Source organism: Musa acuminata, chromosome BXJ3-8 (genome assembly GCF_036884655.1).
Source record: "Musa acuminata AAA Group cultivar baxijiao chromosome BXJ3-8, Cavendish_Baxijiao_AAA, whole genome shotgun sequence".
Taxonomy (NCBI): domain Eukaryota; kingdom Viridiplantae; phylum Streptophyta; class Magnoliopsida; order Zingiberales; family Musaceae; genus Musa; species Musa acuminata.
The window spans coordinates 52502237-52519605 of record NC_088356.1 but is presented as its reverse complement, the minus strand read 5'-3'; the positions used below and the strand labels follow the sequence as shown (position 1 = coordinate 52519605).

General features: G+C 41.7%; 2 protein-coding genes and 1 non-coding gene across 3 annotated transcripts; all 3 read right to left on the bottom strand.

Moving 5' to 3' along the window:
• Positions 1-2770: 2770 nt before the first annotated feature.
• On the bottom strand, positions 2771-3761 carry LOC103995514 (NDR1/HIN1-like protein 1). Its single transcript, XM_009416111.3, has one exon. The coding sequence runs from the start codon at positions 3694-3696 to the stop codon at positions 3013-3015; it is 684 nt and encodes a 227-aa protein (XP_009414386.2). The 5' UTR covers positions 3697-3761; the 3' UTR covers positions 2771-3012.
• Positions 3762-8973: 5212 nt separating this feature from the next.
• On the bottom strand, positions 8974-12699 carry LOC135644516 (ABC transporter G family member 22-like). The gene is made up of 10 exons (XM_065162154.1): positions 12658-12699; positions 12060-12451; positions 11522-11625; positions 11190-11428; positions 10964-11119; positions 10699-10882; positions 10317-10622; positions 9642-10220; positions 9406-9513; positions 8974-9308 (listed from the first exon to the last, which is right to left on the bottom strand). Exons 2-10 carry the CDS (start codon positions 12439-12441, stop codon positions 9057-9059), a joined length of 2310 nt encoding a protein of 769 aa, XP_065018226.1. The 5' UTR covers positions 12442-12451; positions 12658-12699; the 3' UTR covers positions 8974-9056.
• Positions 12700-16556: 3857 nt separating this feature from the next.
• TRNAQ-UUG (transfer RNA glutamine (anticodon UUG)) lies at positions 16557-16628 on the bottom strand. The gene has a single exon. It is a non-coding gene; the product is annotated as a tRNA-Gln (tRNA).
• Between the last annotated feature and the right edge of the window lie 741 nt (positions 16629-17369).

Genomic DNA, 17369 nt, shown 5'->3' with positions numbered 1-17369 from the left:
CCTACTCGGCAACTGTGTGTGTTGTTTGTTGTTTGTTTGTGTGTGTGTATAGGTCGGGTCAGGGCGTCGTCTGACAAGTTCGCCCAAGGTTTTGTGTGTGTGTGTGTGTGTGTGTGATGTATAAATTGGGCTCATGACTGGTCGAGATGCATAATTTGTGTGTGTGTAGGTCGGGTCAAGTTCGCCCTAGGTTTTGTGTGTGTGTGTGTGTGTGTGCGCGTGCGTGCGTGTGTAAATTGGGCATATGATCGGTCGAGATGCATAATTCAGGCTCATGGTCGGGTCAGGGCGTCGTCTGATAAGTTCGCCCAAGGTTTTGTGTGTGTGTGATGTATAAATCGGGCTCATGACTAGTCGAGATGCATAATTCGGGCTCATCACTAGTTGAGATGCATAACACGAGTGTAAATTGGGCTTATGATTGGTTGAGATGCATAATTCGGGCTCATGGTCGGATCAGGGCGTCGTCTGATAAGTTCGCCCAAGGTTTTGTATGTGTGTGTGTGTGATGTATAAATCGGGCTCATGACTAGTCGAGATGCATAATTTGGGCTCATCACTAGTTGAGATGCATAACACGAGCATTGGTTAGCCAATACGTATAATTCGAGCATCGTTTAGCTAAGATGCATAACTCGAGCTCATAACTGGAGAGGGTCAGCTTTAGGTCGGGTCAGGGCGTCGTCTGACAAGTTCGCCCAAGGTTGTGTGTGTGTGTGTGTGTGTGATGTATAAATCGGGCTCATGATCGGTCAAGATGCATAATTTGGGTTCATCACTAGTCGAGATGCATAACACGAGCATTGGTTAGCTAAGATGCATAATTCGGGCATCGTTTAGCCAAGATGCATAACTTAGCTTATGATTGGCTAAGATTCATAACTTGGGATATGACTAGTCGAAATTCATAACTCGGGCTTATGACTGGTCAAGATGTATAACTCAGATTTTGGTTGGTCAAGATGCATATCTCGGGCTCATTCGATTGTGACCCTATCGAGGTGGGCCTTGGGTCTTTCTTGGTTGGCTCGAAAATCCTTAACGAGATGTATAGTTTTTTGGTGAGAAAACTTGTGTTTTGGCGAGACACTTGCAAGTAGGAAACTTTGGTGTTGGCAGGACATTTGCTTGCGGGAACTCTGGTTTTGGTAGGAACTTCGTTTTTGGTAGGCTCACCCACCGGGGAGATTTGGATTCTTTGGATTCGATCGTTTTTTTCCTAGGAATCATGATGGCGAGGTGAGTTGTTTCCCTCTCCTAGGAAGACGAAGGGTCGCATCAGGCAATAGGGTTTTTATAAACCCTCCATTGGCTATGAGGGGTTCATTTCACTCATTTGCTCCATTTTCCCCCATCGCCTCATTCCTTCCTCTCATTGGGCATTAGCAGTTCAGGTCAGAATGTCATCTTCCTCCTCTTCGTCAAGTCGATTATCGCCTGAGGTCGTAGCATCGTCCTCGAGTAGTCTTAGAGAAGAAGTAGTTAGTTCATCCTCGGGTGGCATGTCCCCAGTCGATATAGAGACCTTCAAGGCCTTACAAATGATGAAGTTGTCTCATGACTACGACTCAATCATGACCGAGCAGCTTCTCGAATGCCTTCGAGAACGCTATAACATCCCAGCCGACTATGAGCTTCATGCTCCTTGGCCCAAGCATCGCTCTTACGACCCCCTCCCGAATGGGTTCAAGCTGACGATCGATGCGCTCGAGGTGGGACTTCGGTTCTTGCTACATTCGATTATCAAGGCTTACCTCGAGTGGTGGCGGATCTCGCCCTCATGACCCGCATCCTCTTCTTTGCATATTTTTACCTTTGCAAGGGATAGGGCAGCTACCACCTAATTGCCCGAGGTGGTTTCAAGGTGAGCGGGGCACCTTCTAAGAAAAGGGTGGAAGACTTGTTACTTCTTTATAAGTTATAGTCAGGGGTGGTGGTTCGGTTGTTAATCATAGATGTCTTACAAGCCAATCACGTGAGTGATGACACGTGTGGTACGCTACACAATCTTTTTACTTAACAAGAGACAATATATATATATATATATATATATATATATATATATATATATATATATACTACTGGATCAAAATATATACAAGCTTAACAAGGGATAAAAAAATACCAAAAAAGGAAAAGGGGCAAAACTAATGGAAAAGTTGATAGAATATGGCTTGTTTGGTTTCTTCTGCCCTCCTTTTTCTTTTTCCTCGGCTTTTTGCCTCATCCTTTAGCCTCTGGTTTGCTGAAAGCATTTGAAGTGCATAATGCATATCCTCTCCCTCATCCACGTTTCTTTTTCTCGGAATCAGCTTTTGATCCTACCTGGTTCCTTGCAGACCTGAGATGCAACGCTTTTGTGTTACTCGTGCACTGTCTACATGAGAAGAAAACAGTCTCTTCCCAAACAATAAGATAAGTTGTTCCTGAACAACAGGTGATCTGAGCTGAGTAACATGAGATTGTTTTGATCATTAGTAACATGAGATTTTTTGTTTCTCTTCATGAGAAAATTAAGACTGAATTCACAGCATCAATAAGCTTTAATAATAAAAAGCCAATTAGCCTAAAGCTTGATGATGTCTAGTGTTGTGAGACTGAGAAGCCGACAGAGATGTTTGAACGCATCCAATCTCTTCAATAACATCAGATTCTTCTTCCGAACAAGTATGTAGGCTTCTGTCTGCAAACCTTGTGATGCTCCCAATCCACTTCTTACCGTATAACCACGAATGAAACCATGCATTCCAATGCAAATTTAGAAGAAGAATAAATGAAACACCGAAATTAATATTGAACTGAACGAAATCAAGCAGGAAAGTAATATTTAATTCTTAGTAACATCATATATATCAGCATCGGAAACATGCCTTGACGATTACTACCATCGTAGTGTAACACAAGCTTGCAATAAACCAGGTGAAGATACACCTCAAATAGTTTGCAGGAAGAGCTACGGCGCGTGGAGACGATGACTCCATAGTTGACTATAATCATCGTCACCCTCAAGCCTCAGACGTCAACGCTACATGACGAAATCTGCTGCAAGTGGAACGACGGGGCGCTGCCGCTGCCTTTCCCGTTGTCGATCGCAAGGAAAGCCGGGCAGTTAGCCTGCAGGTGGTAGTGACCGGAGACCCATGTCCCGACCTTCCACCGGAGACGCCCCTCCGCCTTGATATAGACCAGAAGGAGCCCCGCCTCGCGGTCTTGGATGAGGGAGACGGCGAGGTACGGCGCCACGGCGACGGCGGCGCCGTACAGATAGGGCGACCACACGACAACATCGTCGTGGCCCTGGTAGCCGGTGGGGAGCGCCGTGGAGGCGGTGATCCGCTGTCCCTTGTAGGCTGCAAAGGCGTCGAGCTTGTCGTAGTATATGCCGACGCGGTCGTTGAGGTTGCGGGAGTCGAGCGTGACCTGCATGACGGTGGTGAGGAGGTTGGAGCCTGCGGTGAGGTTGAGCTGGAAGATGGAGGTGTCCTTGAGGTAGAACTTGGGCTTGGAGGGGCGGAGGACAAGCCAGACGCCGAGGATGACGATGAGGACAACGATGATGAAGGTGAGGACGGTAGCGAAGAGGCGTCGGTACAGCTTGCGCCGCTGGCAGTGCCCATGGTTGCCACAGTCCTTCGCCGACATGATAAAAGGATGATGAACGAGAAGAAGAAGAAGAAGCAGGTTGAAAGGAGCCATAAATGTGAAGGTATATAGTGATACTAGAGAGTCAAAGAGAGGTGTGATGTTGGTAGGAAACGAGATTGAAGTGGTGTCATGCAAGTGTTACATGTATATGATCATTATTGCTGATGCAGTCATCAACTCTCATTGCTTCTTTTGCTGTCTGCGTCCTTCCACCTTTTCTATGTCCCCCATCTTCTGATTGCTACAACCTAAACCATCCAATAATGACAATGCTGGCCGGTCATTCTTAAATGAGTTTGAGATCTTTCTGTTGACTTGCACACTTGGAGCTATCAAAAGGCTCATATCTGCAAATTATTTGTTTGCTTATATAAAAAAAAAACTTGTGAGCAAGGTTTTAAATACCGGTGGATCCATAGATATTTACTAGTTTGTGGAATGATTAATATCAGATCATATTATTGGTTATTGATCGACATATTTTTTTGTTTTTTTCCTAATATTGGATGTTAATACAGTGATGATGTTGTTAACATGTGATGATGTAATTTTGAATAGTTTGAGCATACATATAAAAGTAATTCCCAAGGCTTAGAAAAGTTACTGGAGATGGCAGACCAAGGAAGCCAAGGATATCCCAAAACCTACGATGGAGGGCTTCATATATGAAAGAAAATAGATAATCCTCAACACTACTGCCTTTTGAAAAGCTTGCAAACTAAATAGCAGCAAGAACTGTTTGATTCCTGAACTTGAATGTTTGATTAGAGAGGGAACAGGATCAGCAGTGAAGAGAAAAGAGATTCTGTGATGTAGATGATGGAAAAGATTAAATGGAATATGCTAAGAGAGAGAAAAAGAAAAGGAGCAAACGGCAGCATTAGCTAAAGTTGAAGTGGACCACCTTGGAATCTCACAAAGTTGAGGCAAGAAACATGTTGACATTTGGTTCACATCAAACCATCATCATGAATTATAGCAATTCTTATTATGTTAAAAGGTAGGCAGAAAACAAGATGGCTGATGAGTATTTTTTAAATTCTGAAGTTAGTATTCTTGGATATTAATGAATTCTAGTATGGAAAGACTCTTAATTGAAGGAAAAAATTATAAAGTTTAGGATTTCATCATTGTATAAATACTATGTGTCCTTGGGTTATGATAAGTCAGGCTCTTGGAGCTTTAAAAGTGAGTCATTGGGTTATAAAGTTTTAGAATGGAAACTTCTAATGCATCGGCCCTATAAGACTTAGTCGGGAGAATTCTTGACAAATGCCTCTTAAAATCAATTTCTAATATTAAAATATTAAGAACTAGTTGGATTGGTCAGACTGGTCAAACAAGCTAATGAGATCAAAATAGAGAATGTTTTGAATGTGTACCTTGAAGTCTCTTTATAAGGTAATTTGAAAATGGTTATGTTTGAGATCGTTGGTAGAGAAAGGGGATCCATCCCTATGGCATTTTGTGCAAGGTGTGTCGTGATATTCACCACTCTTAAAGCTCATGTTATCTAACTATGCCTATCACGGGGTCAGGAATTAGGCTACATACAGCTTGTAGCGACCATATGTCATTAGATCCGATCGCCACCTATCGATCGGATTTGACTAATATGTTGTATAGATCATCGACTCATCGGCTTTGTGTTATGTTTTTGCTTGTGTTAGGATGCACATTTGGCCCACAGGTTGTCCATCATCAAAATACACACTTGGCCCATAGGCTATTTGTCATCGAAGTGCATGTTTGGCCCATAGGTTATGCATTGTTGAAATAGACATTTTGGCCCATGGGATATGCGTCATCAAACAACGTTGGTCGATCGATGCGAGGGTCATGTGGTCGGACACTTCCGGTCAACCCAATAGACAATATTTGAACAATCGATCATTAGGTCAAGAGGGCCTCTTGCTTTGGTGTTCAACTGGTTAGCCCAAGGCTTAAGACAAGTGACATTCATGGGCAACTTTCTCTCCTCATGCGATCATGACATGTAGACTTGCATGCACCAACCCTTCCTCGATCTTTGATAGATACATTGATTTAGATGCTTGACAAATTTAGTGAGATCTGGTGACTGTGGCTTCAACTATCACACTACTTACATGGTGTCTACAGGAGCATCCACGTAAGGGTTGCATATACCATTAGGAATTCAAAAGATCACAATAATTTTGATTAATCATCCTTGGCCAATGGCATTGGTACCGCATATCCCATTAGTCAAAGCATCGAGCAACGAGGGGACCATAAATAGCCCTCCAAACAATTCACACTCTTTAGTCTTCAAATCCTTTCAAAGCCTTCGAATCTTTAGACCTACTCGGAGGTTCCACATCTTCTTTCGCCTTCATACTACTCACTCCAACACTCGAATAAGTCTGAATGACTTCCTCGCCGAGCTCGTTTCTAATGTTCGACCATGAGTCAGATAGTTCTTTGGTCCCCTCACCACCTTTGGTATCAACTTCCACTACTTCCCCCTCTAGTGAAGAGGTCAAAGTCATCGCGATGAGGGAAGCAATCGAACCTCATTGATCATGTCGAGGTCGTATGACTTCAACTCTTGGATCTCTAAGGTTGACTTGACACACATCAAGGAAGCTTTCAACATTCTCTATGAGATCGAGCTGATACCTCCTTTGCTTAGCGATCGACTATATGAGTCGTGTCATTTCTTTTGTACCTCCCTTAATGCCCTGAAAGTGGGGCTCAGATTTCTCCTCCATTTTTTTTTATTTAAAATATTTTTTGAAAAAAATTCTCCTGCCCAATTGGCGCTAAACACTTAGTGCTACTTAACTACCTTTGTCAAGTGGTGCCGAAGGCTTGGTATCCCCCATCATCAACCCTACTACAAGCTTGCTTTATCGTGACTCTTAGGGATTTGACCTATTTTCTTTTCGATCATTTCAGATGTCAATGTTAGGATCGGAGTGGCAATAGGGGGGGGGGGGTGAATTAGTACAGTAGATTAAAACTTGTAAGTTTAAAAACAAATTCGTAAATATGAGGAGATTTCGTTTCGATAGTAACTTGAGTAGATGAAAATCGAAAGCTAGCAGTAGTGTAAATAACAATTTCAGGAAAGTAAGAACTCACACATTCAAGGAACACACCAATTTAAAGTGGTTCGGTCAAAATGACCTACATCCACTTGCAAAGCCTTCTTCGAAGAGGCTCTCAACTTCCACTAGCAAATCACTTTGAAGGGGAAGGACAAATACCCCTCTTACAACCTTTTACAAGTGGTTCACACTCTTATAAATTTTCAACCAGAAAGAAGGAGGTGAACACTCAAGCAATTGAAAACAAGACTTGCTAAAGACTTTGCTAAGGCTTTTATCTCAATCTATTGCTTCTCAAAAGTTGTATTCTCTGTTGAGAATTGAGGGGTATTTATAGACTCCAAGAGGATTCAAATTTGGGCTCCAAATTTTAAATTCTCTTGGATTCCCGAAGCTGGCGGTGCCACTGCCTATCAATGTCACATTGACCGTGTACTGGCGGTGCCACCGCCTGTCGGTGGTGGTGCTACCGCCTGTCGGTGGTGGTGCTACCGCCTGTCAATTTTCACATTGACAGTGTTCTGGCGGTGCCACTGCCGGAACTCTCGAGTGCTAGGCGGTGCCACCACCCAGTCCGATGGTTCCATCGCCCGACCTTACCGGTCATTGGTTGGGCTTCAAATCCGACCCAAACCAAGTCATATTCGGGCCTAGTTGGCCCCTAACCAGGATATAGGATTATTCCTTAATCCTAACCCTAATTACATGCAAACTATACAACTGAAAACATAGTCCTAAGCAAGTCTTTAACTGGCAAACGTCGAGTGTCCTTCCGACGAGTTTTCCGACGATCTTCTGGCGGACTTCTGATACATTGGGCGGTGCAACCGCCGAGGTCAGGCAATGGAATCGCCTGGGTTCAGTCTCCGAGTGAGACTGGGCAGTGGTACCGCCCCTTTCATGCGGTGGTACCGCCTAAGCTTGATCTCCGAGTGGTAGTACTGCCCAGTTATGACGGTAGTACTGCCAGGACCCCGAAAATTCGGGAAATGACATTTTTAAGCTCCAAATTCAAACCAGTTCGGGGCCTATATAAACCCCACCCTTTCCTGCATGAAAGGGTACCGAAAGTTTGATCTTACTATGTGATTTTAGAGCTCAAAAGTGTTGTAAAAGCCAAAAGTTCTCCTCCCTCTTTTCTTCCAAGTTTTGATCATTTAAGAGAGGAGTGAAAATTCTATAAGGGTTGTCTCCTAAGCCCGTCAAAAGGAGTGAAACTGTAAAAGGGTGGTTGACCTTCGCCTATTGAAGGAAGGCTTTTAGTAGATGCCGGTGACCTCGTTGGAGGAGGAAGCCGAAAGTGGATGTAGGTCACGTTTGACTGAACCACTCTAAAATCTGGTTTGCATTTCCTTTGTGCTATTTATCTTAACTGTAAATTGCCTTCCTTACTTACTTCAAATACATTTCCGTAAACTTTTAAAGTTATTATATGTACCGAACGTCATACGGCTTCTTTATTCCTTTATAAAAATTTTGAGGGATCTTTCATACTTAAGAGTTGGTGGTGATGAAAGTCCTTGAAATCTTCTTCATCGAGTCATTAATAAATCAAGAAGAAAGTTTTCTTGTCTCTCTTCCTCACGCCACATGCATAGCTTGATTTTGAGGCTTATTGTACCCCTTCTCTATTATTTCTCACACATATTATGATCCAAGCAATACATGAATGCTTTAATTTTATGATTATTAATGAGATCAGGGGATAAAAAATGATATTGATGGTCATTTTTAATAACGTGGCTCTTATACCACTATGTTAGAAATGTGATAGAATTGTGAAATAAATATTATAGAGGAAGTAAATAAAAAATATAACTTTATTGGTTCTAAATGTTCAAACTTATAATCATAATAATTTCTTATATCTATTTATAGGATATTAGAGTGCAAGATTACATTCATAAAAGACAAAACTAAAAATTACCTTAATTTTCATATATTTTCTCTTTAATAGATATCTTGATAACTTTCCACGAGGATTACATTATCTTCTAAGATAACTTTACCTTTTTCTAAAAAATATTAAAGATATTTTTTTATCATGGACTTGAACTTTTGAAGAATTATATTATCTTCTAAAATAATTTTACCTTCTTTCAAAAAATATTAAAGATATTTTTTATCATGTCAAAAGGTACATACACTTGTCAAGATATCAGAATGTTTCAACCATAATTATCCTTTTTTTGCTTCTTTGCTCTTTGCTTTGATTTTATTAGTCTTCTGAAATGATCAAGATCTACTAGTAATTACTTGCCATCTTCTTATTAGATCATTCAAACACCATACAAACTAAAATTGGCTTGGTATCTGACTTCCATGCCCGAAGGGATGTTCTCAAGTATTTCTCAGTTTCATCTTCCTAAGGAATAGATAAGCCAACAATCTGTAGCCAAAGACCATGGCTATCATGGTTCCTACCTCCATCCCTCTGTTGTCCAGTCCAAGTTCTTCGATGAAACGAGACTTGCAAGGATTAGCATTGTGGTGGCTTGTGCTCGTGCATCCATACTGAGCCTGGAGGAGTAACCGGTATGCGTGATAGTTGAAGGACAGATGCCGAATCCATGACATGAAGAATGGAACCCTCTGCAATCACAACCAAGTTCATTTATGTTGCTACATTATATATATATAAGGATCAGAAACAAGAGGTGCTACTGACTGATGCGTCGACGATTTTTACCTGCACGAAGAAACCACCAGATAACATGAAGGTCATGATGATGACAGAAGCTAATGTTGTTGCCTTCTTGATATCCATCAGAGCTGCACCAACGGCTAGTCCCAAACCCTGTCAAAGATTGCAGAATATGTTGTTGCTCATTTATTATTATGAGTATAGCTAGTCTTGCAGTTCTGATAAAAGGCAGTGTTTTCTTAAGAAGAGAATGGGATCATCCAACACCATGACATACATACCTGGGCAGCTACAATGCTTAGAAATATTGTCAGCAAGCTTTCTAGAAATGTTGTGAAGTCTGATCTCAGGCCTGCCATGAAATAGACAATTAACAGGAAGACTATTGGCAGTGTGAGATCCAATGGCAGATCACTCGTGGTTCTGGCAATGAAGTATGCACTGAGCTTGTACATGCCCACTGATCTCTCTTTGGCCAGTATCTCCCGTTCTTTAGGGAAGGTGAAGATAGCTGCAAAGACTGGGAAATAACCCCAGAACACCGAGATGAAGAACAGCAATCCTGCCTGATCTTGTAGGTTTTTGGGCGTGGAAGCATCCGAATGCCACCACAGCAATCCAATAATGACTGCAGTGGCTACAACCTGAATGACGCGGATACAACTCAGGTATTCGTGGCGCCTTTCCTTTAACCCCCTCCAGAAGAGGATGTGGCACTGTTCCCACCAACCCACCCTCGATTCATCCAAGCTGCAGGGGCCTCGTCCTTGCATCATCCACATCGTGTCGATGGGAGCTGGCTTGAGAAGCTTTTGCTTCTCTATTCCGGCAACCCTGGTTTCGTAGGCACCCACCAGGTACTGCATGCCAAGGAAAGCTGAATGCATGAGCCCAAGATCTGAAACGAGGAAGAAGCGATCGATGTAATGAATGTGGATGTATCAGCTTATACGTACTTCATGGATGTCCATGGACGATGACGATCTTCCTTCGATTTCGGGAGTTTTGCATAGGAATCTACGTTGCTGCAGTTCCAGAGGTACCGATTTGTCGTTGATGTTGCCGTTGGCGAGATCTATAAGGAACTCAGCTGGGTTCATCGGAATGAGAGGGCTGCAGCCAATCGAGGAGAAGTAGAGCATGGCTTCCGATGTCTTTCCGAAGTACAAGGAGCTGCCTCGCCCCAGCAGAATCAACTTGTCGAACATGTTGAACAGCCTGCTCGAAGGCTGGTGTATGGTGGTGACCACCGTCTTCCCGGCCTGCAGAAGAAGTGCCCCCGGTTACAACTCGCGAATCCCAAACTTTTGAGTTGAATTCCCAGTTCAACAAACATACAAGAGCAATGTTGTGGAGCATCTGAGCTATCCGAAGTGCCGTGGTTGAATCGAGACCAGATGTTGGTTCATCCAGAAACAGAAGTGATGGATCGAGAAGGATTTCATTTCCGATACAGACCCTCTTCCTTTCCCCGCCGGAAATCCCTCTCGTGTATGCTCCACCTATTATGGTATCTTGACACCTGTGGTAGGACATCACAGATCTCGCTTCCTCAACTAGAACTGTTCGTGATTCTGTACGGATGCTGCTAACAGTTCTTTACCTTTCAAGTCCGAGATCATGGATCACATTTATAGCTCTTTCTTCCTTCTGCTGCTTGGTTAATGTCTTGGGAAGGCGAAGAAGAGCAGCATATGTTAAGGTCTCTCTCACCGTTAGGTTGGGAAACACTACATCATCTTGCAGCACAAATCCTATCCTGCTCACCGGGCACAAACTTCAACTTTAGCATAGCTCTAATTGATAACATTGCACAAGAAGTTTGGTACCTTCGTTTAAGCCATTTAGAATATGGCTGATCGTTGTAGGTTATGAGGCCTCCATGGTCCTTAATTGTCATCTTCCCACTGAGGAGATTAAGCAGAGTTGTTTTACCTCCTCCTGATGGTCCCATCAGTGCTAGAACCTCACCAGGTTCCACGGATCCTGTGACTCCTTGAAGGATGTAGTTCATGGCAACAGAGCTCGTTCCTCCATTATCTGCAAACTTGTATCCCACGTCCGAAAACTGCAGGATTGCAGAATTCTTTTGACACTAGTCCTAATAAATGGAAAACTACCTGAATATATCAAGAGCACGAAATTGTACCACATACAGTACCTTGAGATATATGGGGAAAATTAGATCTATCTTCATTGCCATCCAAATATCTGAATCCAGGTTTTTCTTGTTGTTCATGGATCCTTCAGCTTCATCATCTTTTGCTGGAATGTTAACCAATCGAAATGTTCTTGAATTTTGATGTCCATAAGGCTGAACTCTTTTATAGATATAAACACAGTTTTCGATTTCTTGAGAAGTTGCCACTCTTATTACTCTATGGTCTTGGGCAGAATAGTTTTGCATATGGACTTCTGACCAGAAATAATGGTGATATGCAGATATATATATATATATATATATATATATATATAATGTATCTTACCATTAGCTACAGAAAATATTTTAAATCAGCAGCAATTAGAAAGAAAAAAGATACCGCAACATAGCTAAAGAATTTTGCATCTTAGTTGAACTCAATCATATGTTTTTTATTGTGATCCCTAAACTGAGATAATGTAGCTGCTTCGGCTGTAGTAATAGCTATCACCAATGTAGAACATGTCCTATAAGAATGAAGTGGGCATGAATCTCTCACCATGTGGATGGTTCTTCCTCTGTGAAGTTTCTGGTGTCTCAGATGATGGCATGGAGGCCCAAAAGTCAACTACATGCTCTATTTCTCTTGAGCTCAATGTGCCATTAATGGCTAGTGCATCAGTAGCTACCAAATCTTGTGCTCTCTTTGCACATCCTGCAGAAAAATTTGATACTGCTGATCCACCCTTGCTTCCGAAGCTTCCGTTCCTCTTCAAGTTGATCCTGATTCCATGTTCATCATCCTTCATGCTGCTGCTTATCATAGAGTCAGTGCTGTGAGATTTCATGATGCTATGGGCTGGCCTTGATCTCGGAATGACATGGTCATCCATGATTGGGAAGGTCTGTTGAGTTCTTGGTACGAGTGATTGCTCCTCCATTGGCAACTGGCTGTAATGTATCCGAGTGTCAAGACAAATTAAGCTTCCTAGTTGCTATTACAGAATTATAACATGAACTGGACTTTTGTTCTTTAGATTGATCTCTCTTATTGGTCTTTCTAACTGCTCGGTTGATTCCTACGCAACATTATTTCCATAAAAATTGAGCAAGAGGGAGCATGCATGACGAGAAGATATCTAGCGATTGATTATTACCTGAGAAGATGGAGCTTGTCAACGAAAATAGCCCACACTCGTGTGAACAAAGAGGAGATGGTTTGGAATGTGGGATGGAGTAGGGTGGCCTTTATAGAGTTTGCTTTGGGTTGGTGGATGTGCTTTAGACAATGTGAGCCGAACAGATGCCACAATGATTGGAAGAGTCGGAAGGAAAAATAATCAGCCACGTCACATGTATCATCTTTGCAAATTTATGAGCCCTCTGCATCACATTTCGGCAAAGTTGTATTTATTTACACCTTCCAATGTCTCCCACCATAGTAGAATCACTGATGCAGGCCAAGGATGATGATGTTGGAGATTCAGTAATATTCACCGAAGCTAGTTCCCATGTGGGTTTACGTGCAAGAATCAAACGTTCAAAGGATATACATACAAGCAGTTTCCAAAAATGCAGCTTTAATTTGTTTGGCACTCACTACTTTTTGGATTCTTTTATGTGTTTATCACTCATTTCTTATCGACAGCAGAGTATAAATAATATTCGCAAAATGTAAACAAAGAATTAGATATTACTCTTTTGTTCACCAGAAATTACTGTAAGCTTCATGCAAAGCACACATCTGTGCTTCTAGTACTGACATAGATTGTCCAATTTTTGGATGTGTTATTGTTTGCTGAGAAGAAGATAGCTAGATGTTACTACTGCTGGCTTCCGGTTCTACTTGTGTGTGTGTGACAGAGATGGCACTGCAAAGTTATCTTCCATGGCAGCGTAAGTGGAACTGCAATGGCAAAGCGACAAACAGGTGAGCGTCCATGTCCAGTCCTCACGGCTGGCTTAACCGAGAACGAAATCGACACAGGAAGGTGGTTCTTCTTTTGTTTACTGCAGCAATTATGATGCGTAAGAGACTGCTTCATTGTCATGTCACTTCTGATGGTCGCTCTTCATGGACAAGAACGAGTAGGACATCACAACACTAGTGTCAATCACACAGTGACCAGCTGCAGAAAAAAAGGGAGCAAAAGAGTCCTCCATGTGTTATTAACAGTGGCAACCGGATTGAAAGGCGTCCCCAAATCGCGCTCGAATGTTCGTCTCGGCCATTACGAAACTTTTACTAGTAAATAGCTAGTATAAATTAAGAATCATACCTTTTGTTGTTTGATGGGTTAGATCTTGATCATCCACCTAAAATGAGGAGGATGAAGCCGATCAAATTCTTTCATTGATTTCTCCTCTGACGTTGAAGTTAAAAGTTGCTTGGTAAAGGGGTTTCCTGAGCTCTGGAGAAGAGAGAAAGAGAGACGGGAGGAAAGCTACGGTGGTGTTCACCATGGTGTTCTTGTGACTTGTGAGTATCTTGTCTGGAGATCACATCCGGACTAACAGAAGTTGTTAAGGTGTCAATGTCTTCTGAGCCGGTCTGTCATTATTATGAGGATGCTGATATCTTTCCAAGTAGTGTGCCGAGAACGCCGATATCTTTTGGATTGATTTGTCGATACGGAGGTCTTTTGTTGCAGTGAACATAACTACGTGTCAACAGTTGACTGGTGTGGTATATCATTCGGTGAAATCCAACGTGGGACATAATGGCTCGGGTTAGATCTGATAAGACATGCGTTAGGTGGGTGTGTAGCAAGCTCAAGTGGTCAAACCCTCAGATGATGCGTAAATGCAGAAGCTCGTTGATCCTTCGACGAGTCGGCTGATCACCCTCAGAATGTGACCACAGCGAGCAGAAGCCATCACACAGGAGCGTACAAGCAAGGCATTAATAAATGCCAAGCTGTGCAGGCGGAGGCGATGCCCCGTTTTTTGGGGAACGAAGGCTGCCCACAATGGAGTGCGCTACCTCCCCGTCTTCTTCTTCTCACAACTCCCCTTCGACAGGACGTCTTCTGTGCTACACTGTTGCTGGAAAGCGCAAACTGCGGAACTCGAGAATCGCAAAGCAACACTGTTTGCTTGCTGCTACAGGGTGCGGATGGAGATTACTGTACCCTTTCCCAGAGAGTTGGAACGAGCATTGATGAAAGCAGAAAGCGAGTGGATGTATACATGGCGAGAGTACCCCCAAAGCTGAAACATTGGATAAGAAGGCCATTAAGTGGCAGCCTTGGTTGCACTACTTTTTTCAAGTTTGATAAATCAAAGATGAAGATTTTGGATTGGTCAATACGTGGGTCCCAAACTCAAGAACAAATAAATAAAAAGATGAAAGACTATGTTAAAAGGAGCATCGATTTGTAAGCCTTCGCGTTTGGAGTTACCCGAGTTGCACAATGAGTCAACGTTATGTATTAAAATGTGCTATAAAATTATCAACTAACAATTGACAGATATTTAGAAAATATTATTAAATTATAAGAGAAATAATTTTTATAGCTGAGAAGAACATAACATCTATTGGCCGAATCACTTTTGAAGTAATAAAAGCAGTTGCTTGGACGCTTCGCACACCCACGTAACACAAAAAAAAAAAAAAAAATTAGTTGTTACAATTCACAATTGACATCTTGTTTCTTTCTACACTTGTTTGCTTTATATCAAAAAAAAAAAAAAGGAATAGTCATTATAATTCACAATTGACATTTTGTTTCTTTCCAATGTGTTATTGTTTATTCAATCGTAATTTTACGAAAGCACTAATTCAACCCCCCATTTTAGTGTCATTACGATCTTAACAATCGCGAGGGCAAAGACCGGTGGCGATTCAGTAGGAGGTGACAGCGTCGTTGGACAAGATAGCCACGATATGACTTTGGGGCTCAGTAGGAGGCGAGCTGGCCGAGGAGTCCCTCGACTCAGCTATTGAGCTAGTCGACCTTGTTGACTTGTTCTATGACATCAAGCAAGATCCGAAAGTGAGGGATGGGCAAAAGTCGCAATCAAATGGGAGTAGGTTACGTGGAGAGAGGAGGGGCTCTAGGACGTAGACTAGTGGTGCTCGCTTGACGCTGTGCTGGTTGAGTTGGAGGGCGACTCGATAGTGGGTGATAAGAGCTGACAAAGTCTCTAGCGATTACTACAAGTACATCGACGTGATCGCTAGGGGCAATGCTTGCTACATTATAGACATCAACCTTGTCGTAGAATTTGAGATCGCCAAGCCAACCACTGACTACATGATGCTCCTTTGCATCCTTCTGATGATGTTTGTTGGCAATCGAGACTTGATTGAGCATGTCGAGAAGCTAATGTGCGTTGCCAAAACGGAGCCATCAGACAAAGGGAGTATATGCAAGCAAAATGATTCAGCTCCTATGAGAGGATCGCCAATGGTGTCATTTGGGTTGTGGGAAAGGCAGCAAGGATGGTGATCTCATGTTGGTGGTGGGAAGTTGTGTAGGGTAGAATTTGGATATAGAGAGAAGCCGATGAGTAAAAAAAAAGTTGGCAATGATATATATATATATATATAGAGGTTGTAAAAATTACTTTTTTAATCTCGTTTTAGAGTCATTTTCTACACGTGACTATATGTGCAGTATTTTCATCGATATAATTAATATCACGAGAAGAAACGTAATTAAATATTTTACTTTCAAAAGTGTTGATACTAGAATGATAAATATAACTAACTACAAGGGATAATCTATGATTAACACAATCGATTTTTATTGGAATATAAAAAAATGAGACTCTTTGCTGACAAAACAAGATTGATATGAGAAAAACCAAAAATATTGGATACTTTTGAAACAAAAAATATGAGATATTTTTAAAAAATTATGCTTTTAATTATGATTTTTTATTTTAGAGAACTATTCTATGGTCCATTTGAGAACACTATAACTTTATCCAAAAGTTTTATGACTAGTTCAATCGAACCGATTTCAATTCGAATATGAAAACTAGAAAAAAGAGTGATCGAGAAAAACCAAAAATAGGATACACTTTTTAAACTTGACATCTACCAATACATAGGTCTCACCGGGATTTGAACCCAGGTCGCCAGATTCAAAGTCTGGAGTGCTAACCACTACACCATGAAACCATTTAAGTTTGTTTTTCTTAGAATATTATTATAATTTATTCAGCTTCTCAAATGAACAGCTAGTTGAAGGGTGTTCTCTTCGTTTTGCTGCTTCAAAAAGATTTCAAGGGACACTTTAAAGCAGGCTATGATCATCCTCTACAAGCTTTTGAATCATGTTAGTGCATGAAATGCAAACTCTGGTGGTTGAAGAGAAAAAGTATCATTTAGTCAGTCTCATTCAAACTGCTCTCCTCTGCACTCTGTATCATCTGTATGGATTACTTGGGAGTTAGAGAAGCTAAAACTAAGTTTCATAAGCAACCTTCATACAAGGTGTGTGACCTTGCATCACACCTGGTCTGTTAATTGGATACTTTAAACGGAGCTACAAAATTGGCCACCATTTTTTTGGGCTGTTTCTACAGGTCATGCTAAAGGTTGAAGATGGTATCTTTGGCTTCTCCGCTCCGGGAACACTGGTGGTTTCTCCAGGAAGAATGAGCTCTTTGTTGGTCGTGTTGCCAGGCTAGGATTATTGCAGCAGTGAGTGTGCTCTTTACCTTTTGATTCTACTTTGATCAACACAACACTCAGCTGGATAGTATTGGTTGCTCCTCTCTTGAACAATAACATAATTGGTGTAAATACTGCTACATTGGGTATTAGATTTATTAGATTTTTTGGGATTTTGGAAGAGATTGATTATAAACTTATAAGAACATATCTTACCAACCATCTGGGCTGGAATTGATTATTTAT